The 24715-nt window shown below is 44.0% G+C and overlaps 1 protein-coding gene across 1 annotated transcript in view; it reads right to left on the bottom strand.

Moving 5' to 3' along the window:
• Positions 1 to 122: 122 nt before the first annotated feature.
• Positions 123 to 24715, bottom strand: part of borcs5 (BLOC-1 related complex subunit 5) — a 33200-nt gene continuing 8607 nt past the window's right edge. Inside the window, exons 4-5 of the mRNA XM_055650037.1 lie at positions 18346 to 18503; positions 123 to 2516 (exon numbers count right to left, since the gene is read on the bottom strand). Of these exons, the coding sequence (XP_055506012.1) occupies positions 2283 to 2516; positions 18346 to 18503 (392 nt within the window). The 3' untranslated portion in view covers positions 123 to 2282. The remainder of the gene's footprint in view (positions 2517 to 18345; positions 18504 to 24715) is intronic.

A 24715-nucleotide genomic window follows, 5' to 3' on the forward strand; every position in this document is an offset into this window, starting at 1 on the left:
ACTTTGTCGACCACCGATGAGAAACTTAATTCAACCATTCTCAACTAAAAGCAGCAAGTGTTTAGAATTCAATTTGAAGAAAACTCATAGAAAATATTGTGACATGCATTTCTTATCCTTCAGGTGCCCACTGTGATTTCAGCAGCCAATTTTATTTTTTCCTTCTATTTTACATTTTTAAAACACAAGTAATCAAATACAGGGTGTGGCAGAATATCACCGTAAAGTTAGTGAAATTGCTACTTAAACAAACTGTTACTAGAACTGGCATTAGAAGGTGGTGAGAAAAAATATGAACACAACTAACATTTCTCAGTACATGTTCACTAGCCCATTTCTCCCAATCTATAACATAACTGTAGGTAATCTCATAAAGCGGTTAGTTTCAGAGGCTGTGATTAGTTAGCCAAACTGTGCAAAAAAAAAAACAGTCAATGGGCTGTTATCAATGATTTCACCTGACTTTACTAAGCGCACGTCTGATTTCAATGTAAAACATTTGTCGCTCCAGACTACAAAAACTGCTCGCTGCGTTTCCTTAAATGCATAAAGCACACTTCTATGTTCTACTAGAATATGAATACTTCATATTTTACTATGTAGATAAAACATATTTCCACAACGAGAACACAAGGCATCAAACACAAAGACAATATAACAAATCTCAGCAAGAATTTTGCAATCTGTTCCATCGACCAGTCACACATTTGATACCTGAAGCTATGGCGTGAATGAAACACAGGGCATTGATGACTCCTGTATAGAATACTCATATGAAACATTATATTCCCTTTCAAATTCTTATTTAGAGATGAGTTCTTTAGATTTAACCGACAATGTGCTCTTTATACCAAAACGGAAGTACACTATTCTACAAGTGTCCTTTCTCTGTGTTCTGGAATACTCAAAAAATTAAAAATAAACTGATCACTATTTACTTCTACTCACATTGAACTGGACATGGTTACAAAACGAGGAAAACTGTGCAATTGATGCTATTTCCACTGATTCCACTAAGGACCAGAAATTGAAATTAATAAATACTAAGCAGCAACATGCGATTTAAACAAATATTATTTACAGTTCAGTGCAGCCTGAGAAACTATCAAACAGGGAGCTGCAGGTACAACTAGGCTCAATCTACCAGTCTTTAAAGGTAACATTTGTTAAAAGTTACACATAAAACTACTGTGAATTATTAGCAGTATTTAGAATAAGCAACACATTTTAATATCTATTAATTTAATATGAAGATGTTATTTTTAAAGCATTGCATGAGAGAAAAGGTTTTAAATTAACTTTTCATGATTCTCCACATTAATATTACTGCATATCTTAGCTTACAATGAACGGCACCACGCATTTGGACAGTTTATAAACGATAAGTTACCTGTTAGTGCAATTTAATTGCAAATGATTTCAAATATTCACAAAAGGGGAACCCAATGATCAAACATGAAGTGACAACAGAGCTCTGGTAACAGTCACCACATTTTCTCTGAACTTTATCTCCACGAACGTCAACTATTCAGCTTCCTGAGGTGAACACCAGCATGTGTCTATATAACTACCCAAGCTCAATTGACGTCTTTATAATAAAAAAAAGAAAAAGTACAGATTAAAATATGGGCAGACAAAAATGCTGGAGAAACTCAGTGGGTGAGGCAGCATCTATGGAGCAAAGGAATAGGTGACGTTTCGGGTCGAGACCCTTCTTCAGACTGATTTGTGGGGGAGGGAAGAAGAAAGGAAGAGGCGGAGACAGTGGGAGAGCTGGGAAGGGGAGGAGAAAGTAGGGACTACCTGAAATTGGAGAAGTCAATGTTCAGATATATATACACAAGGCACAGACATCTATCTAAATATGCTGCAAAATATCAATCAATGCTTTTTAAGTGGTGGAGCTTTACAATAAGAGAATATTAAAACCACATCCTTATTGCATGCATGAATTTAACTGGAATAGTTACTGATGTACAGCGCTGCAAAGGGTTGCTAGTATAGATCCACACACTCATTAAGTCTTATAACATCATGTTGGTGATCTGCATCAATGTACAACGCAGAGCCACCAATAACTGATGATAAACAATGTCAATTCCAGCAACATTTAATAGCTGGGCCACTGCATCCAAGACGATTACTCTGCAATCTAGAACACTACTGTACAGTCAAGCTTAATGTACCTGGAAATGCATGATTCTTCAACTGGTGTCATATCTAAATTGTAGACTCTGTACAAATCCAGTAGTGTCACAAGGTGGAGATCTGCCTGTCATAACCTACTGGTATTTGATATCTTTATCAGCTCTCATGCTGAAAGGTTCAAGTCTTTCGTTTTCTGGCAACAGGCTGTTAAGTTTCTCCATTAATGGGACAGTTTGATCGATGCCCATTTGTATACGGCGCAGTATGGCAGACATCTCGTTCACCTTCTGGATTTGTTCCGCATATTTGGCATATCGTTTCTGCCGCTCTTGCATGACACCGTACAAGGCTTCAACAGACAGATCCATCTGCAACAGAACAACAACGCGTTCATTATCAAACTGGGCAACAAAGTCCTGGAGGCGGGCAGCATCTCTGGAGAACATGGATGGGTGATGTCTCTGGTCGAGAGGTTGATCAGCCATGATCATATTGAATGGCGGTGCATGCTCGAAGGGCCGAATGGCCTACTCCTGCACCTATTTTCTATGAGACCCTTCTTCTGACTGTTTGTAAGGGGGAAGATAAAGAAAGTTGGAAAAGGGGAGAGATGGTACAAAGCCTGGCAGGCAATAGAATTGAATGGAATACTTTGCCAGCCATTCTTTCAATAGTTGCCATAAAGCACGCGGACAAAATGACAAAGTAGCCCACACCAGATCTCCATAACGTGGTTCTACCCCCGCGAGCGGGAATTTCTGACTGACCGATGGATGGAACAAAGGCCAGAGATAGGAACAATAGGCATGAGACAGGTTGGAAGAGTTGCTTACTGAAGCCAGGGAGGGGGGATGTAGGAGGAGTTTGGGGGTTCTAGGGCAGAAATAGGTGGGAGTCTGGGTGGGGGTGGGGGGGGGGGGGGCTGGGGGTGGGGGTGGGGGCCGGCCAGGGAGGGGGCCGGCCAGTTAGAAGTCACTTAAGATTGGAGAATTCAACATTCACACCGGGTACCCCAGTTACTGTCTATTTATGTGTATAAACCAGCATCTGCAGTTCCTTTTTTCTACGTTAAAACGACACAAGGATCTGGAGTAACTCAGCCGGTCAAGCAGCATTTCTGGAGAACGTGAATAGGTGACCCTTGACCCGAAAAGTCTCCCACCCATGTCCACCACAGATAAAGAAGTCCGATCTGAGTTACTCCAGTGCTTAGTGTCTTTTTTTTGTAAACTAGCATCTGCAGTTCCATGTGGACAACAAGCAAACTATTTGCAATGGTTGAAATTGCAAACAATTTTATTTCACAATAATATAAACTTATAGACAGAGAATAGTACAGCACATGAACACGCCCTTTGGGTTATAATGTCTGTGTCGAACAAACAGGTATATATATGATGCCAAGACCATATATATATATATAAACATATATATACACACACACACATACATATAAACATATATATATATACGAGGCCTGCAGATAATTCACACCCCTCCATGTGCCTTGGATCCATGTTAAAAGCCCTATAACCACCACTATCGTATCTGCCTCTACCACCTCCCTTAGCGGCACGTTCCAGGCACCCACCAGCCTCTGCACAACTCCTTTAAACATTGCTCCTCTCACTTTAAAGCTCGAACCTTGAATTTGATATATCCATCCTGGGAAAAATGTTTCGATCATCTACTCTTGATAAAATATAAAACATGAAATCATCTCCTCAATGCGCTGCTTTTCAAGAATGATTTATCTATACAAACAGCAAGCTAGATTTCTCTTTCCACAGATGCAGCCCGAGGTAAAGGTACGGTTAGAGGTGAAAGGGTTTAAGGTGTGGTGAGTGGGGGGGAATGAAGAGTGCGGTGAGCAAGGTCTGGGAAGGGGTGGAAGGCAGGAGAGGTTAAATGACAAGCAGGGGCGTTGTGGAAAGGGCAATAGATGGAGACAAGGAGGAACAAAAGGTCAGTCTGGAGCAAATTCATTCATCACAATAATTGTCAGAATTGCCAGAGAACTATGGAGTGAATGCAGTTGAAAACACTCATTATTTGAAATAGTTGAACATGCCCAGAACAATGAGATGAGCCCAGGCAGAACTAAAGAGACAGACTCTGGGAGCTTGGAGATGCACCCTCTTTCTCTGCATCCATATATCTGTTTTATCATTAACTAGTTTAGTTCAGTTTAGTTTATTGTCACGAGTATCGAGGTACAGTGAAAAACTTCTGTTGCGTGCTATCCAGTCAGAGAAAACTATTCCCAGTGTATTGAGGCATTATTGCTGCACCACCCCCAATGTCCATTCACCATACTGCTGGTTAATAAGAATTTTGGCTTTAAATATCTCCCATTCCAATCGATTTTTACCTTTTGACTATTTGTAAAACAGAACAAACTAGATATAGAGTGTGTAGGAAGGAACTGCAGATGCTGGTTTAAATTGAAGGTAGACACTAAGTGCTGGAGTAACTCAGCGGGACAGCCAGCATCTCTGGAGAGAAGGAATGGGTGACGTTTCGGGTCGACACCCTTCATCAGACTCTGGATATAAACATATTCATGGTGATACAACAAATTTTTCCCATATAAAAAGACATAATCTCACCTTTTAACATGCAACAATTGGGTGGACTTCTGCCATTAAATGAAGGTTTGGTTCTTTGAAAACAAATTCACGAATCTCCAGTGAAAGCACAGGAGTAATTTAGGAGTCACATATTCACTTTGTCATGGAAATTATCTATAAAATATCCTCAGCGTACACAGCATTCTTAACAGTTCTCATGGCAATTTATTTATTCGATTACAAATTACTTTCTGACACATCCCCATTGTAATAAGACACGACAAGATAAACACAAAAAACTGGAATCATTCAGCATGACCTTTTCTGGAGAACAGAAATAGGTGACATTTCTTCAGACTGAGAGTCAGGGGAAAGGGAACTGAGATATAGATGGTGATGCAGAGAGATAAAGAACAAATAGAAACATAGAAACATAGAAATTAGGTGCAGGAGTAGGCCATCTGCCCTTCGAGCCTGCACCGCCATTCAATATGATCATGGCTGATCATCCAACTCAATCCCGTACATACAAAATCCCCTTAGCCACAAGGGCCACATCTAACTCCCTCTTAAATATAGCCAATGAACTGGCCTCAACTACCCTCTGTGGCAGAGAGTTCCAGAGATTCACCACTCTCTGCGTGAAAAAAGTTCTTCTCTTCTCGGTTTTAAAGGATTTCCCCTTTATCCTTAAGCTGTGACCCCTTGTCCTGGACTTCCCTAACATCGGGAACAATCTTCCTGCATCTAGCCTGTCCAACCCCTTAAGAATTTTGTAAGTTTCTATAAGATCCCCTCTCATCTTCTAAATTCTAGAGAGTATAAACCAAGTCTATCCAGTTTTCTTCAGGACAGTCCTGACATCCCAGGAATCAGTCTGGTGAACCGTCTCTGCACTCCCTCTATGGCAATAATGTCCTTCCTCAGATTACGCAATACTCCAGGTGTGGTCTCACCAAGACCCTGTATGAAAGATCTGCAAAAAATTAATGAATATGAAACAACAAAACAACACTGGGCCTACTTGATCCCTCAGTTGCCAAACACTTTATTTAATTCCCTTTCCCATCCCACACTGACCTTTCTGTCCTAGTTCTCCTCCATTGTCAGTGAGGCCAAAGTCACATTTTCTAGGAACAGCATCTCATATTTCACATGGGCAGCTTATGACCCAGTGGTATGAATATGGTAAGGACAGTAGCGAGTTGTTGATATGGCTGGTGTCCTGGTTATATTCCATTATTTACTGGACACAAGGCTTGTTGCAATTATTCAAGAGGTTATCTGCAGAATTATAATACCATTCTTTACATAGAAACATAGAAAATAGGTGCAGGAGTAGGCCATTCGGCCCATCGAGCCTGCACCGCCATTCAATATGATCATGGCTGATCCTCCAACTCAGTATCCCGTACCTGCCTTCTCTCCATACCCCCTGATCCCTTTAGCCACAAGGGCCACATCTAACTCCCTCTTAAATATAGCCAATGAACTGGGCCTCAACTACCTTCTGTTTACCTATGTTTCCAGTAGACTAATTGGAACAAGAACATATCAGATCTGTAACTATTTTCTTGTTTTGCTAACTTGTAAAAATGGGAATAAATTGGAGATAAATCCACTAACAACAACAGTTTTTAAATCAAGTCCAGTGGTAAATTTACTCATTGTGTTCAGACAATAATATTAATCTCAAGCACATCTTGAGTACGTTTCAGCCTGAATATATGCCAACATAACTCAATGCACAGTCATATGCGGGTCTTCAGCTTATTTCTAAACTTAGGTTCTTGTTTATGTGCTTTGCTACTGGGACTATACAAGTCTTATAGGAATGTACAGAATGTTCTAGATAACAGATGCTGCTGCAACCACCCTTACTTAACTATTTTGTTACTTGATTAACAGAAGAACTTGAATTAATTAGAAAATGCTGGAGATAGTCAAGTAATAATAATAATAATAATACATTTTATTTATGGGCGCCTTTCAAGAGTCTCAAGGACACCTTACAAAAATTTAGCAGGTAGAGGAAAAACATGTAAGGGGAATGAAATAAATAGTAGAGACATGACTAGTACACAAATTAAAGACAGAATTCAATTCAAAACACAATATGAGGCAATTCAAGCACAGATGAAAAGGGAGGGGGACGTGGGGGCTAAGGATAGGCAGAGGTGAAGAGATGGGTCTTGAGGCGGGACTGGAAGATGGTGAGGGACACGGAATTGCGGATCAGTTGGGGGAGGGAGTTCCAGAGCCTGGGAGCTGCCCTGGAGAAGGCTCTGTCCCCAAAACTGTGGAGGTTGGACTTGTGGATGGAGAGGAGACCGGCTGATGTGGATCTGAGGGACCGTGAGGGTTGGTAGGGGGAGAGGAGGTCAGTGAGATATGGGGGGGCCAGATGGTGGAGGGCTTTGTAGGTGAGGATCAGGATTTTGTAGGTGATCCGGTGGGAGATGGGAAGCCAGTGAAGTTGTTTGAGGACTGGAGTGATGTGATGCCAGGATTTGGTGTGGGTGATGAGTCGGGCGGCTGCGTTCTGGACCAGTTGGAGTCGGTTGATGTAGGTGGAGCTGATGCCAAGGAGAAGTGAGTTGCAATAGTCCAGTCGGGAGGAGATGAAGGCATGGATGAGTCTTTCAGCAGCGGGAGGTGTGAGAGAGGGTCTGAGTTTGGCGATGTTGCGGAGATGAAAGGAGGAGGTTTTAATGACATGGCGGATGTGAGGCTCAAGGGAGAGGGTGGAATCAAAGATCACGCCAAGGTTGCGGGCCTGGGGAGATGGGGAGACAGTGGTGCCGTCGATGGTGAGAGTGGGGTTATTGATTTTGCTGAGTGTGGATTTGGAGCCTATGAGGAGGAATTCTGTTTTACCGCTGTTGAGTTTGAGGATGTTATGTTGCATCCAGGTTTTTATAGCTGACAAACAGGAGTTGATATGGGAGAGGGGGGGGGGGTTGTGGGGGGGATTTGATTTGGTGCCGAGGTAGATCTGGGTGTCATCGGCGTAACAGTGGAAGTCCAGGTTGAAGTGGCGGAGTATCTGACCAAGGGGGAGGATGTAGATGATGATGGAGTAACTCGGTGGGTCAGGCAGCAAGGGAACAGGCCCTTCAGCCCACACTGTCTATGCTAAACACGAGGCCATGTTAAAGTCATCTCCTCCATGAACAAATCTAAAAGCCCCTTAAATGCCACTCATATCTGCCTCTGCCACCAATCCTGCACACCTACCATTCTCTGTGGGGGAAAAACACTGCCCTGCACATCTCCTTTAAACTTTGCCATCTCCTGCCCTCTAGTCTTTGACAATTCCACCCTGAGAAAATGATTCTGACTGTCTAAGCGATCCATGCCTGTCATAATTATATACACTTCTATCATGGCTCCCCTCAGCCTCCCGCTCCAGAGAAAACAATCCATGGCTGTCCAACCCCTTACAACTAACATCCCCAAATCCAGGTAGCAAACTAATCCCTTACACATGGACTAAATTGTCTTGATGCCTGTGAATTGTTGGGTGAGGGTATCTGCCACCCCTGCCTCTTCACCCACTGAAACAAAAAAACCCTCATTCCCTCCCTAAACCCTCCTACTCTTTCTGTAACCCTAGATCCTCTGGTCTTTCACACCCCCACTATGGGGAAAGAGATTTTTACTATCATTTCAACGCTCTCCGCCTCCTCATTATTTTATATTTCTCTGTCATGTCCCGCATAGCATTCTCCGCTCCAGGGAAAAGAAATGCAGCCTCTTCAGTGTCTGCTTACAAGGATGAAGCTCCAGGCAACACGGTGGTGAACCTTCTGTGTCGAACCTCAGGGCACAGCAGCTGGGTTTAGTCATGGAAAATACCTCAGCAGCTGCTGGGAAGCCAGGGACTTCTGCATTCTTGTATAAAGGCACAAACATTCCAAACTTCCTGGCACTTCAATGGGGAAATGACAGCAAACGCACACGGAGCCGCTGGCAATGTTCTACAGAAGCTTTGCCCTTCACAACACCAAGGTGAACAAGGTGAATATTACGATCATACACTACAGCTCACATTCTCGTGGCGTGTGCAAGCTCTTTACAACTAATGAATCATCTACGTGGTCACTGTGAGCAAATCAAACAGATATTTTATATGAGAAATACTCCACAAACATCCACCACCCTCTGTATTAAATACTTGCCCTGCCCATCTCACTGTAATGCTGCGCTTTCCCATCTTGGACATTTCCAACCTGGGGAGAGGGGTTCTGACTCTCATGTTATATACGTCTACCAGGTCTCAGCCCCCAACGTTCCAGAGCAAACAATCCAAGCCTGTCCAACCTCTCATAGTTAATACCGTCTAATCCAGGCAGCGTTCTGGTGAACCCCTTCTGCAACCTGTCCAAAGCCCCCACCCACATCCTCCCTGTAACAGGCTGATTATATTCCAGCACAGCTCACCATGGTGAAAGCAAGCATACCACACGCTCTCTTCTCCATTCTATCTTCTTGTGTTGCCACTTTTAGGGAATTCCAGACTGGGACTCCAGGATCCCTTTATACATCAATGCTGTAAAGACCCTGTCCCCAAACATTCACCGTCCCACAGTGCAACACCTCACACTTGCTTGAATTAGACTCCATCTGCCATTTGCTCGCCAAATGCTGTCGCTGATCTGACCCTGTTGTGTACTTTGACAAACTTCCTCACAGCCCATGACCCCAGCAATCTGCAAACTCACTAACCAACCCATCTACGTTTCTGTCCAAGTCCTCTGCACATATCACAAACAACAGAGGTCCCGGCACAGATCCCTGCAGAACTGCACTGCTCACCGACCTCCAGCCAGAATAAAAGTCCAGAATGGTCAATTGTCAAATGTACCAGAAACGGAACAATGGAATCCTTACTTGCTGCAGCCCTGATGAACAACACAGTAAACAGAAGAGAAATAAGAAAACCAGTTGAAAAACAAAACCATGATATTCTCTGAAGACTGCAAAGAATGAGTCTTGTTTAAATGAAATAACCTCATGTGGTATCATTGTCTTCTACGGACCATCAAATAAGAATGTGGCAACAAACTACAACTCATACAGAAACCTTTGGATCTTTGTACTGGACTGTGTTCACACAGTGAGGGTAATGATGCAAGGCAGTGAGACGTGACTGCTGAGCATGACGCACACACTTGCCTGTGAACTAAATGAGCACTCATGCCTATAAACCAGTCCCAGCATCAGCGCACTGAATGCTCTTGGCCAACTGCCCGGGAAACTAAAGGAAAACCCTAATTGCAGTTATTTTGTTTTATTTAATAAAAATGAATTCCCTGGAATTAGACGAGATCCTAATTAGGCTTGGGCAGTTTTAAAATATGACAACTGATGAAACAAAACAAAATGCAGCAAAATCTACATGTAAATGAGACATATTTTCAGCATCTGGAATTGATCAGAATTTGTCTGATTCTAAACAAATGATATTTAGCTGGAACAAATATGTGGGATGTGTTTGTGAAATGGCAGTGGAAGTGAACGGTGACTTTAGACAGCAACAAACCAGAAGATCGTGTGCTGATGAAGAACAGAAGATTTATACAGAGAGGCACAAAATGCTGGAGTAACTGAACAGGGCAGGCAGCATCTCTGGAGAGAAGGAATGGGTGATGTTTTGGGTCTAGACCCTTCTTCAGTGGTTAGGGATAAGGGAAACAAGAGATATAGACGGTGATGTAGAGAGATAGAGAACAATGATTGAAAGATGTACAAAAAAGTAACACTGATGAAGGAAACAGGCCCTTGTTTGCAAGTAGACAAAAATACAGCCCGAAACGTCGCCTATTTCCTTCGCTCCATAGATGCTGCTGCACCCGCTGAGTTTCTCCAGCATTTTTGTCTACCTTCGATTTTCCGGCATCTGCAGTTCCTTCTTAAACATTTTGTCTAGTCCATTGTTAGCAGTATGTTGAGTGAAAATGAGAAGCTGGTGCAACTTGGGTGGGGGAGGGATAGAGACAGAGGGAATGCTGGCATAAGTTGAAGAAATCAATATTCACATCACTGGGCTGTATAGCAGTGTGCCCACAAGCAAATGCCACAGGTCTGTACAATATCAGTGCACTTGGAAACCACATCCTTCAACCAAATTCAATGGTTGATATTACAAAGTGTGCATTGCCACCACAGTTTTGTTAAAACAAAATTATAAAGGCAACTTTTTAAAGTAAAGGTGAAGGGGGCGCTGCTCTGGCAGCAGCCATGTCAGCAGCGCGTTAGTTTTTTTCAACTTTTTTTATTTTTTAGTGTTGTTTTAAAGTATGTGTTTAATGTTCCTTTGTGTGTTTTGTGTGGGGGGGGGGGGGGGGGGTTGGGGGGGAAACCGCTTCGGTCACCTCCTCCACGGAGAGGCGACTTTTTCCAGGTCGCCTCCCCCGTGGCCTAACAACAAGGATCGGCGCTGCCTTTCCATGGAGACGCTCTCGGGGCTTCAGCGGCGGGCGCAGCGTGGACTCTCGGCGTGGAGCGGGTGAGCCCTCGCTGGGGCTCGCTGGAGGGGAGCGCTCCGATTCGCTGGCCCGGGGCAGCCTGAAGCCTGAAGTCGCGGTCTGCAGAGTTCCAGCTGGTGCGGCGTCTACAGCCCGGGATCCCTCGTGGGGGACCCGGGGGAAGAAGAAGCCACCACTGCCGGCCCGCGGCCAACTTCTACCGCGGGCCCTGCATGGACTCACCATCACCCCTGGAGGGGAGCTTCGACCGCCGGCCCTGCGGTCTACGGTGCTTCTGGCTGCGGCGGAGACTTTAAATCTCGACCGCCGGCCTGCGGCCTACACCAACTTAAAGCCGCGGTCTCCGGTGAGGAAGAGCCGATCCTGGACTGACTCTGGACTCTGGTCCTGTCCACGGGGGGGAAATGGAGGAGGACTGGCCAAATGTTGTGCCTTCCACCACAGTGATGAATGTTGTGGTGGATGTTTGTGTTACATTTTTATTGTGGTTGTGTGTTCTTTATTATTGTACCGCTGCTGACAACCCAAATTCCACCGACCCTGGTTGTGTGGTAATAAATTGTATCTAAATTATATCTATCTATTAAAGGCCTGGTGGGCAGATGCACTGACCCTTGGCCCTTTAGATCAAACTTGGACATCTGCAACCCCCGATGAAGATCCTTTTTGCATAAATTGCTGCACTGCAGTCTATCACTGGGCCAACTTTGCTGTGACTATACATAGGCCAGTACACACAGCAGGGGTTCCAAAATACAGCATGCTCCCCCAACAAAACCCGAGGTTACAGATTCAGACGGACATCAGCAAGAAAACAAAGCATTTGCTAAGAGGAGCACTCATTGACAATGAATGCTGAACAATGGTGAGAATGCTGCGCACTTCTGACTAAACCACCAAAAACAACCTATAAATCTCAACACAATAGAAAACAATGCAAGAATCCGAGTCTTAATCTGTTATAAGTGTAATCTGGCACAGAACAAGTGTGGAATAAACCAATTACCATCTGCCACACTTATATTTCATAATGCAGCCAAGAGCCACAAACAAGAAGTCCATTGCATTTTCACAATGGAGCTTCCTTCAATGTCCTCAGTGACTAGTCTTTATCCTTATAAAAGCTTTGGTTGGACTATAATTGGAATATTGTGTGCAGTTATGGTCACCCCGATACAGTTAAGAATGTGGTGGTTGGGTGAGGGTGTTGAAGTGGTTTACCAGGATGCTGCCTCGATTAGAGGCTATGAGTGAAAAGGAGGGTTTGGACAAACGATACGTTTCAATGCGGAGTCGGGTTGCTACAAGTGCCGGCAGATAGAGGTAGCTGGATGGATTCTAGCTCATTATTATTCTCAATGATGAATGAATAACATTTGGAAACTAGACTGGGATCGTGAGGAGTGGTTCTATTTGCCATTTTCAAGAGGACTGGGTCTTTTATCTGGGGTTGCCTGGAAATCTCACGCACATTTTAAAATTAACTTCAACACTTGATCCAATTAACATTAAGCAATCAACTTTGTTTTATATATTTTTTCAAAATCCCTAATCGCTAAAGATTGTTAAGGGCTTGGGCACACTAGAGGCAGGAAACATGTTCCCGATGTTGGGGGAGTCCAGAACCGGGGGCCACTGTTTAAGAATAAGGAGGATTTAGAACGGAGACGAGGAAACACTTTTCTCACAGAGAGTGGCGAGTCTGTGGAATTCTCTGCCTCAGAGGCAGGTTCTCTGGATGCTTTCAATAGAGAGCCAGATAGGGCTCTTAAAGATAGCGGAGTCAGGGGATATGGAGAGAAGGCAGGAACGGGGTACTGATTGGGGATGATCAGCCATGATCAAATTGAATGGTGGTGCTGGCTCGATGGGCCAAATGGCCTTCTCCTGCACCTATTGTCTATTGTCTAAATGGCCATCTATTTCTTCTCATTGCTGTCTCCTCGCACCATGGATGTGTTTAAATTGACACTGGGGTAGACATAAAACTGTACACTATTGTACCTGCAAAATATCTGCACATTTCATTATATCACTGAACGCAGCAAACATCAGGGATTTGCTTGCAAATTATTCTGACTGTCTTCACAGCTGACATAATATTAAAACACAAAATGATTTAAATTTATTCACTGCTTTCAACTGCTTTTCTGAATAATTGCTAAGTGAAAATTAAATCAGCTGACACTAATCTTCCCAGTAAAAACCCTGGGTGTCATTTTATTTGAGAAAGCGGGGGTTGTGCTTTAAAAATGAATCACCTTCCTCCACTCAAAGGGTGTCAAAGGTTACAGGGAGAAGGCAGGAGTTTGGGGTTGAAAGGGGAAGATAGATCTGCCATGTTGAATGCAGAGTAGACTCGATGGGCCGAATGGCCCAATTCTGCTCCTATGACGTATGAATGTAATCTGCTGAATGAAACTGTGAAATCTGTCTGACAAACCATTAAATATTATGGGTAAACCAACTGCAGCTGCTCAATGTAACGGGTGCAGCCAACAAGCAAAAACCCTCTCAAATACAGACAAGAAAATGTTGAGAAAAGAAATGAAAATTTAGAAAAATAAAATAAAGTAAACATAGAGAAAGGGAAAATTTAAATGTCTCATTTGACCACAGATCTCTTAAATGGAAATCAGGGAATCAGTCTGAAGAAGGGTCTCGACCCAAAACGTCACCTATTCCTTCGCTCCATAGATGCTGCCTCACCCGCTGAGTTCCTCCAGCAGTTTTGTCTACCTTCAATTTTTCCAGCATCTGCAGTTTTTTCTTAAGAATAAACATGAGTAGTGAAGACATAAAGAGCAGGGGATGGCGAAAGGTGGGGAGGCAGCAGGAGCAGCAACACAATGAGGCAGGATTGTGGCTTCTCCTGTGTACGTGAGGTTATGTCCCTTAGAGAGGTCTCCGAACATCCAAAGTCCAAAACAAAAATATTCCCACACACTGGAAGCTCTGGCAAAAGAACAGTTGGACACTCAGAACGCTGTGCAAAAACATCATTTAGACGGAGTGCAGGAAAAACAGATAATGATTATTCCAGGCCCTAATTTAAATTTCCACAGATTACACAACGCCACTGTAGTTTAGTTCCCTTTGGCCCACCGAGTCCGCACTGACCAGCCATTCCTGCAATTTAACACTATCCTACACACTAGGGACAATTTACATACATACCCAGCCAATTAACTTACAAACCTGTACGCCTTTGGATTGTGGGAGGTAAAAGGGCCTGTCCCACTTGCATACGAAGTTCGCGCGTGACATCATTTGCGTCATGCCAATCAGCTGGGCAGGAGGCGGGCCGACTGAATTTGGGCGTTGGGCGGTGACGTCATCACGCAACGCCAAGCGCTAGGCGTACGCCATCAAGACGCTGCGTACGACCGCAATGCGCTTGCGTGACCACAGGCCGTTGGCGCGCAAAGATTTCAGACACTGTCAGAATTTCAGCCCCGCACGATGTCGGGACCAGCCCCGCTCAACTCCGCGCCTCTAAGTGGAACCGACCCCGTGCGGCCACACGGTGCTCGCACGCCTCAAGCGACCACGTTTGGTCGCGCCAAACGCATGCAAGTGAGACAGGCCCTTAAGTGAAGATCTCGTAGAAAACCCACGCAGGTCATGGGGAGAACGTACAAACTCCGCACAGACAGCACCTGCAGTTGGGATGGAACCCGGGTCTCTGGCGCTGAAAGCGCTGTAAGGCAGCAACTCTATCTCTGCGCCACCGTGCCACCCCGAGTCAGTGGGTTTTGAGAAAACACATGGAATGCATAAAGCCAAATCTCAGTAGCCGGAGCAGATCCCTTCATCTTACACACACACACACAGAGGGTGTGAACTTCAACTGTGTAAAGGGGCAGTAAACTATCGTTATGCTGTGATATCATTAAGCTGACTGAGCAAAAATGGCCCAGATAAACATCCGTTCTAACATTTAAAAGAAAGAAAACAGTGAAAATGTAAGAAAGATTAAGGTAGAAATCAAATACCATATAAGAACTTTTTGAAATCGACTATATATTGAGATCTACTATATATTTAAATGTTTATGGAGTGTCACAACGGAGGTATAAAATTACATTTGTTTTTCGTCATAAAAATTTGCCGATTACACGGAATGAAGTGTGACATCATAAGATCGTAAGTAATAGGAGTAGAATTAGGCCATTCGGCCCATCAAGTCTACTCTGCCATTCAATCATGGCTGATCTATCTCTCCCTGCTAACCCCATTCTCCTGCCTTCTCCCCATACCCTGTGACATTGTCAGGAAATTTTACTGAGACACAATTTCAGAAATATCTTCAATTTCTGGATGATTTTCCTTGTTTCTGGGGGAGAAAATTACACCACAAACCCCAGTGAAGGGTCCCAGTGACACAAAGCATCACCTACCCTTGCTCTCCAGTGGTGCTGGCTGGACTGCCCACTTACTCCAACACTTGGATATCTTTTTATAAAAACAGACAGCTAGTGGAAGAGTAAATGATTGACACCAACTCCAAGATTTTCTGTAAGTATATTGGTGATTAATAATGTGAAATTCAAGGGACCCGGTCTGAAATGTCACCTGTCCAGTATCTTCCCAGATGATGCCTGACCCGCTGAATTACTCCAGCACTTTGTGTTTTGATGAAAATTCCAGCATCGGCAGCTCCTTGTATGAAACACTTCATGGATTTGGGAAAATACATCTGCCTTTGCATTGCCCCAAGCCAACTTGTATTACACAATGTGTTGGAAATGGTCGTGAGTTTGAAACATCTGTAAATATCTTTAACTATTGCGTAATGCTTGGCACACAGCTCGGATCTACAACACAAACAAGCTTTATAGCGTCTTAGGTCGTCACAGTCCATCATTCAAAACAAAACACCATTTCCCAACTGGTAAAAACAAATTGAATCATCTTCAAGTTATGCATATTTGCAGACACAATTTAGCTCCAGTTCAACTGGAGATTTCATGTTCTAAAAATTACTTTAAAAATGTTAAAAGCAAACTAAATCTAAAGGCTACACAAAAAATTGCTGGAGAAACTCAGCAGGTGCAGCAGCATCTATGGAGCGAAAAAAATAGGCAACGTTTCGGGCCGAAACCCTTCTTGTTGTTTAAGAAAGAACTGCAGATGCTGGGAAAATCGAAGGTAGGCAAAAATGCTGGGGAAACTCAGTGAGTGAGGCAGCATCTATGGAGCGAAAGAATGGGTGATGTTTCGGGTCGGGACCCTTTTGGTGAAATATAAGGGACCTCGACCCGAAACGTCGCCTATTTCCTTCGCTCCATAGATGCTGCCGCACCCGCTGAGTTTCTCCAGCATTTTTGTCTACCTTCAATCTAAAGACTGATCACCCACCAAAAAATAAAAAGTCTCCCTCTTCTTTACCAGTTTTGGTTTCTTGACCCAGATTTGACCTTTTACCACAGCTTCCTCATCCCCCCCCCCCCGCTCCATGTTCCCTCCTAGCATGCCTTTCATCCGACATCTCCTGCTATCCCCTCATTTACCACAATGGTACTTGCAGAAAACCACACAATTCCGTTAAAGAGCAATCCAGCTGGCCTGCTTTTGCCCTCCAGCCCTGCAGGTGGATTCCCTTCCAACGACTTATTCTCTGTTAAACGGGATTAGCCCACAAGTACAGTCGGAAAAGGGTGAGGGGGGGGGGGGGGGGGCCCTCATTGAAACCTACAGAATAATGATAGGCATAGATAGAGTGGATGTGGAAAGGTTGTTTCCACTGGTGGGAGAGTCTAGGACCAGAGGTCACAGCCTCAGAATTAAAGGGCGCTCTTTTGAAAAGGAGATGAGGAGAAACTTCTTTAGTCAGAGGGTAGTTAATCTGGGGAACTCATTGCCACAGAGAGCTGTGGAGGCCAAGTCAGTGGATGTTTTTAAGGCAGAGATAGGCACATTTTTGATTGGAACGAGTGTTAAGGGTTATGGGGGGAAGGCAGGAAAATGGGTTTAGGAGGCAGAGATCAGCCATGATTGAATGGCGGAGTAGACTCGATGGGTGGGATGGCCTAATGCTACTCTTATATCGTGCAAAAACTTAAGATGTTCACAAATAATCGTGAAGAAATTTCACCACAAATATCACGTGATCCCTGTGAGGAGAACCACCCCCCCTTTTGTTTGTTCAATCAGACAATCAGTTCAAAGGGATTCCTGACATCGAGCTGGGATTTTTCAACCTGGCTCAGTAATCAGGTGGAAGAATTTCAGGCAGCAAACTAGGGAGAAAAGTTAACATTTCAAATGTCACTAAATGTAGGGACCTAGTTACACAGGCAAAGAGGGATATGGACCACGTGCAGGCAGAGGAGATTAGTTTAACATGGCTTCATGTTCAGTACGTACACTGTGGGCTGAAGGGCCTGTTCCTGTGCTGTACTGTTCAAAGTTCCAAACTATAGCTGGAATATATATGATAATGAAGTTAAACTATAAAAAGTAAATGTGTTAAACTGACAATATATTGTTAAACACTCAATTGGCTGCTTATTGTTCTTATTTAGGGGGTAAAAGAGTTTGCTGTGTAGTTGTTATGGCCCTAATATATTATTAAAAACTTATTTTGACTTCATACAACAATTAGTTTCAGGGCATTTTACAGCAAGACTGTTTCTGGAAACTTTTGAGTCCACAGAGAGGCTGAGGGGAGACCTGATAGAAGTATACACCATTATAGAGTGATACAGTGTGGAAACAGGCCCTTCAGCCCAACTTGCCCACACCGGCCAACGTGTCCCAGCTACACTAGTCCCCCCTGCCCGCATTTGGTCCATATCCCTCCAAACCTGTCCTATCCATGGGTACTTATCTAACTGTTTCTTAAATGCTGGGATAGTCCCTGCTCCAACTACCTCCTCTGGCAGCTCGCTCCATACACCCGCCACCCTCTGTAGCCCCTCGGATTCCTATTAAATATTTTCACCTTCACCTTACACCTATGTCCTCTGGTCCTTGGTTCACCTACTATAGGCAAGAGACTCCGTGCATCTACCCCATCTGTTCCTCATGATTTTATATACTTTTAAGAGACACAGATAATGTAAACAGTCGGAGCCTTCCCCCCTTCCCCCCTCCCCCCCCAGGGTGGATATGTCATCTTATGTCCTTCCTACCTCTTTGATTCGTTTAACCAGGGCGTTCTGATCAAAGGCGACTGCCTCAGCACATTGATGTAGGTGATCCTGGTAGCGCAAACAGAGCTTCAGTACTTGCTGCGAATCCAGCCTCTCCAGTTTGCTGTTGCTCACTGTCGTCTGACCACTTAATAATCCTGGGTAGCACAAAAGATATTGAATTGAAACCATCGCAAGCTCTGGATGTTCATCTAATTATTTTACAATTCATCATGAATATTTTTACAAACCACTCAAGTATGGGGGAAGGGTCTCTCAATCTGAAGGGTCTCGACCCGAAATATCACCCATTCCTTCTCTCTGCAGAGACGGTGCCTGGCCCGCTGAGTTACTCCAGCATCTCTCTCTGCCTATGAGAGAGAGATGTCGGTTCGCAGAAACCGCTCCAGTGGGCTGACCAGACCTTGAATAATGATGTTAGTAATGGTGGTGCCCACAATACGATAAGATAGAACTTTAGTTATCCCAGGAGGGAAATTGATCTACCCACTGTCACAAAACACAAAATACATGAAATATGAAATTAAAGTAACGAGTGGAGAGGATTGGGGGGTGTGCAATGATTTGTGTGTGGGGGGGGGGGGGGGGGGGGGGGGGGGGGGATGTATTTCATGGAAGACAAATTTCACAGGGCAGTTGCATCTGTGAATAAAAATCACTATTGACTATTGAAATAACCTTGAATAATTCACCAAAAATATGTATACGTTTACCACAGATGAAACAAAGTGTTTGGTACAGCCCAGTGCAATAGATCTCCATCTTGTTAATACAGTGTCACAAGAAGGCCACAGTATAGTAACACCACATCAACGTAACAACTAAAAGGAGGAATATCCTCTTCCATGGTTTGATTTTTCTTATCCGGTAGATAGTATGGAGAAATCAAAGACTAGAAGGTATAGCTTTAAGATAAGGGGGGCAACGTTTAGAGGCAGTGGGTGGGTGGTGGAGGCAGATACAATAGTGGTGTTTAAGGGATTTTGGGAGAGGCACAGGGATATGCAGGGAAATGTATCATGAGAAGGCAGATAAGAATTAGTCTTGTCATCATGTTTGGCACAGACAATGTGGGCCGAAGGGCCTGTTCCTGTGCTGTACTGTTCTATGTTCTAGGTTTGTGTATGGGCCAAACGCCAACCTCAGGGAATTCCAATGAAGGAAATTATAAGATTTATTCTAGTTATTTTTACATTCATTAAGAGATGGGTTTATTTCCACCCCAGCGTTCTTTGAAATAAATATTGTATTCTGTTTTTAATAATTACAGGCTCATTACATTCTTTTAAGTGCTTGGCAAATCTAATGTACACATACATTTTTGAAAGATTTGGGAGTGAATAGCATTTTCAACATCATGTAGTGTATTGTGTGCCCTGCATCAAGTAAATTCACACACAAAATAATAACTGAACTAAATATACACACTGGGATTTATCAATAGATTTCCAAAGTACAGACTAGTAACATCATTTTCATTTCATAAGATTAAAATCAAAATGATACATCTCTAAACTATTTGCACTCTGTGAATGTACTGTGTGAGAATTTCAAAGACGTTGTCTGTAAAATACTTTTCAATACAAGCTTTGATAATTTCCTAGTGAACCACTCTCCACACATGCAGAGTAACAGCGAACTCGTTACTTTACACCCCCCAGTGGATTACAGAGAGGGATTTATCAGCAGTGTTATCTATTTACATACTTTCACAAACTCCGTTTAATACGTGCAATGTTACTTTGTACCTTGTTCTCACAAAACACATTCACTTAAGCAAGGTCATGAGATAGTAATAGAAACATAGAAATTAGGTGCAGGAGTAGGCCATTCGGTCCTTCGAGCCTGCACCGCCATTCAATATGATCATGGCTGATCATCCAACTCAGTATCCCGTACCTGCTTTCTCTCCATACCCCCTGATCCCCTTAGCCACAAGGGCCACATCTAACTCCCTCTTAAATATAGCCAATGAACTGGCCTCGACTACCCTCTGCGGCAGAGAGTTCCAGAGATTCACCACTCTCTGTGTGAAAAAAGTTCTTCTCATCTCGGTTTTAAAGGATTTCCCTATTATCTTTAAGCTGTGAATAAAACACATTTGAAAATGACTAGGAATAATAAAATATCTCCAATATTTAATGGATGGCAGGTTCAGCCTGCTCCTCCCTGGCAACAACAGACAGGGGCACCACTAATTACTGTGCCATGTATGTTAACCAAACTGGCTTGTCATGACTTGCCTCATCCCACCATTTTCAAACACGTACCCGTCCACCATGTGGAACCTCCAGCATCGCCCCTCATGCTTCTTGTAACGGCTGGAGACACCTTGTCTGAGTCTGGAGATATTTCATTTTTCAAAGATGCAAAACCTGGCTATGCCACCTGTTTTATTATTGTTATCCTATCCAATATTCCACACGTCCGCTCCAACGGCAACACTGGCACTGGTTCCTTCTGTTAAAGTCAGGAGGTTGAAGATTCATTCCCACTCCACTATCACCACAGTTTCATCAGGGATTGCTAAATTATTACTTCCACAAGTTCACTGAAAACAATTCATTCTATATGCCACATCTGAACTAAAACAAACCACAGCAAATCAGCAGAGGACTGGATTCAAGAAACAAAAAAGTTCTGATTCAAAATGAAAGGCTCCTATCTGAAAATGTTGAAATTGCAGAGTTGTGGATGTAGCCCAGTCCATCACAGACCACACTCCCCACCATTGTAGATGTAGCCCAGTCCCACACACACCACACTCCCCACCATTGTAGATGTAGCCCAGTCCCACACACACCACACTCCCCACCATTGTAGATGTAGCCCAGTCCCACACACACCACACTCCCCACCATTGTAGATGTAGCCCAGTCCACCACACTCCCCACCATTGTAGATGTAGCCCAGTCCCACACACCCACACACCCCACCATTGTATATGTAGCCCAGTCCTTCACAGACCACACTCCCCACCATTGTAGATGTAGCCCAGTCCATCACACACACCCCACCATTGTTGATGTAGCCCAGTCCCACACACACCACTCCCCACCATTGTAGATGTAGCCCAGTCCTTCAAACACACCACACTCCCCACCATTGTAGACTGTATCTGCACTTCACGCTCCTTCACACAAGTAACCACACATCCCCACCAGACCACACTCCCCACCAGCGACTCCATCTGCACTTCAAGCTGCTTCAGAAAAGTAACCAACATAATCAAAGATGTCCCACCCTGGTCATTCCTTCTTCTCCCTGCTCCCATCTGGCAGAAAGTGTAGAAACTTGAAAGCACGCACCACCAGACTCAGGAACATTTTCCCCTGTTATCGGGTTTCTGAACAGTCCTTGCATAAGTTAGGGTACTGTTCGATGCACCTTCACTTCATTGAGGACCATAGACTGTCAGGAACTGATGTGTTACAATGCTCTACAATGCTGAGAACTATATTCTGCATTCTGTACCATCCCCTTTGCTCTATCTATTGTACTTGAGTTTGAACTGATTATATCTATGTGTGGTCTATCGGATCTGTTTGGATGGCATGCAAAACAATGTTTTTCACTGTACCTCAGTACTGTACTTAAACCTGTCCGTTGTGGATAATTGGAATGCAACAAGAACTCAAAAAGGAATACTTTTTCAATTTTGTACTTGAAACTTGTTTTAAATTATCTCCCACTAGAGGGAGTAGCTGAGAGGGTGGATAAACTGGAATAGTTGTGGTTCTGAATCAAAATATCATGGTTGAGGTTTTCTACCTGCAGAGTATTAACAATTGATGTTCAAAAAACATTGTTCACAGGTTAGTGCTGTAACCTCACAGCTCCAGAAACCAGGTTCAATGCTGGTCAAGAGAGCCCAGCAGCGACTACACCCTCTCCGAAGACTACGTAAAGCAGGTCTCCCCACTACACACCTACGAACTTTTTATAGGGGGACAATCGAGAGCACATTGACCTACGGCATCACTTCCTGGTTCGGGAGCTGCAAGGCGTACGAACGGCACCAACTAGACAGGATTGCGAAGAACGCCAGCAGGATTATTGGTGCTCCACTCCCTTTCCTGCTGGACATATACAGGAAGAGATGTATCAGCAGAGCCATCTCCATCATCAAAGACCCCTACCACCCATCGCATCACATATTCTCCATCCTGCCATCTAGGAAGAGGTACAGGAGCATTAGCTGCAAAACCAGCAGGATGCTCCTCAGCTTCTTCCCGCAGGCTATAAGACTGATAAACGGATTTTGCCCCCTGCCAAAGTATCGCGCACCAACCACCAACCTGGACACACTGCAGCAGAGCCACTGTTGTGCCGCTGCCGATCGGAACGCCTGTTGAATGTTTAGTAGAGTGTTAAATTTGTTCATGATATATGTATTTTTATTTCTATTCATTTTTAATGCACACTGAATGGACACTGGTTGAGCAACGTTTTTTTGTTTCCTCTGGGTATGTGAATACTCAGGAAATGACAATAAAGATATACAATACAACCTTCAGTGCTATCTGTGTAGAGTCTGCACGTTCTCCTGGATGCTCCACCTTCCCTTCACATTTCAGACAGATGTAGGTTGGGAGGTGAATTATCTTAGGTAGATTGTCCCCAGTGCAGGTGAGCAACAGGTAAGTGGGGGTTTAAGAAGGAACTGCAGATGCTGGAAAATCGATGGTAGACAAAAATGCTGGAGAAACTCAGCGGGTGCAGCAGCATCTATGGAGCGGAGGAAATAGGGCAACGTTTCGGGCCAAAACCCTTCTTCAGACTGATGGGCGGGGAGAAGAAAGGAAAAAGGACGAGGAGGAGCCCGAGGGCTGAGGGATGGGAGAGACAGCAAGGGCTAACAAAATTGGGAGAATTCAATGTTCATGCCTCCAGGATGCAGACTCCTCAAGCGGAATATGAGGTGCTGTTCCTCCAATTTCCGGTGTTGCTCGCTCTGGCCATGGAGGGTGCTGAGGGCTGGGGAAATGGGAAGAGCCAGTGGGGAAGTGTGAGGAAAATTGGGATTAGTGTACATGAGGTTGATAATCAGCAGGTGAGTGGAACGCCTCGTTTATATGCTGCATGGGTTAAAAACCTCCAGTCTGTTTGAAGTACAGTCACTGCTGAATGAGGCCCTATGCAGAAACTGGAACGCAATTCAGAACATTCTTCCATTACACATATGCCCTCTACAGGAACCCAGAATAATAAAATGTCTCACTCAATACGTGCGTGGGGACCAGAGAATGTGTAAATCATTCACATCCGCAATTATTGTAATTGAACCTCAGAGAAAAGTGTAAGAGAATACACATCAGAACAGCACAGGAGCAGACCATTCGGCCCACAATGTCCGTGCTAATACGATGCCTAGTTAAACTAATCTCCTCTCCATCCAAAACCCTCTAAGACACCACTATCGTACCTGCCTCCACCCCCACCCAGGGCACTCCAGGCCCCGCACATCTCTTTTAAACTGCTCTCTCACCTTAAGGCTACGTCCTCGGGTCTTTTTGACATTTCCATCCTGGGGAAAAGGTTCTGTCTACCGTATCATTGCCACTAATAGTTCCATCAGGTCTCCCCGCAACCATGGACTTGTACTGTTTTACTTACGATGAATATTGTTCTTAGTTTTCCAGGATGCATCATTTCCGTCTCAGCTATATTCAAGAATAATTTCTATTTTAACTTCAACATTTTCCATTCAGAATGCTTTGAAAATTCTTTGGCGGAGGTGCTCTACAATTTAAAGCTTGAAAAACTTAGGTTCTCTCTCAAAGGCTCTACCAAGACATTCCTAGATACATGGAACCCTTTCCTGGAACTTGTTAACTCTCTCAACTTGTTTCCGGACTCGGAAGAGGACTGAGTGCCCTCTATCACTGCTCTGTCTTATTGCAGCTGCTATCCCCTCGGGTGGCGAGGGTGGGTAAGGGTAAGGGTTTTGAGGGTCGTTTACATACTGTTGTACAATTATGTCCTGACTATCACTGTCTGTTATCATTGTATGTATGAAAATTGCTGTGAAACTCAAAAATTCAAATAAAAAGATTTAAATTAGAAAAGACTTTGGCGGAGAAACAATTGAAAGTATTTTTTTAAGGAAGATAAAGAGTTCAAGTCTGAAGTAAAGCCCAGCAATGTTCTTCTTTACTTGTTAGAACTGGTCGAGTTGCAGCCTTACAGCACCAGTGACCTGCGTTAGATCCTGATTACGGGATTTGTACGCTCTCCCTGCGACTGCGTGGGTTTCCCTGGGTGCTCCGGTTTCCTCCCACATTCCAAAGAGGTGCAGAATTTTAGGTTAAATAGGCTTCTGTAAATTGTGTAGGATAGAATCAGTGTA

This window comes from Leucoraja erinacea, chromosome 19 (genome assembly GCF_028641065.1).
Source record: "Leucoraja erinacea ecotype New England chromosome 19, Leri_hhj_1, whole genome shotgun sequence".
NCBI lineage: Eukaryota > Metazoa > Chordata > Chondrichthyes > Rajiformes > Rajidae > Leucoraja > Leucoraja erinaceus.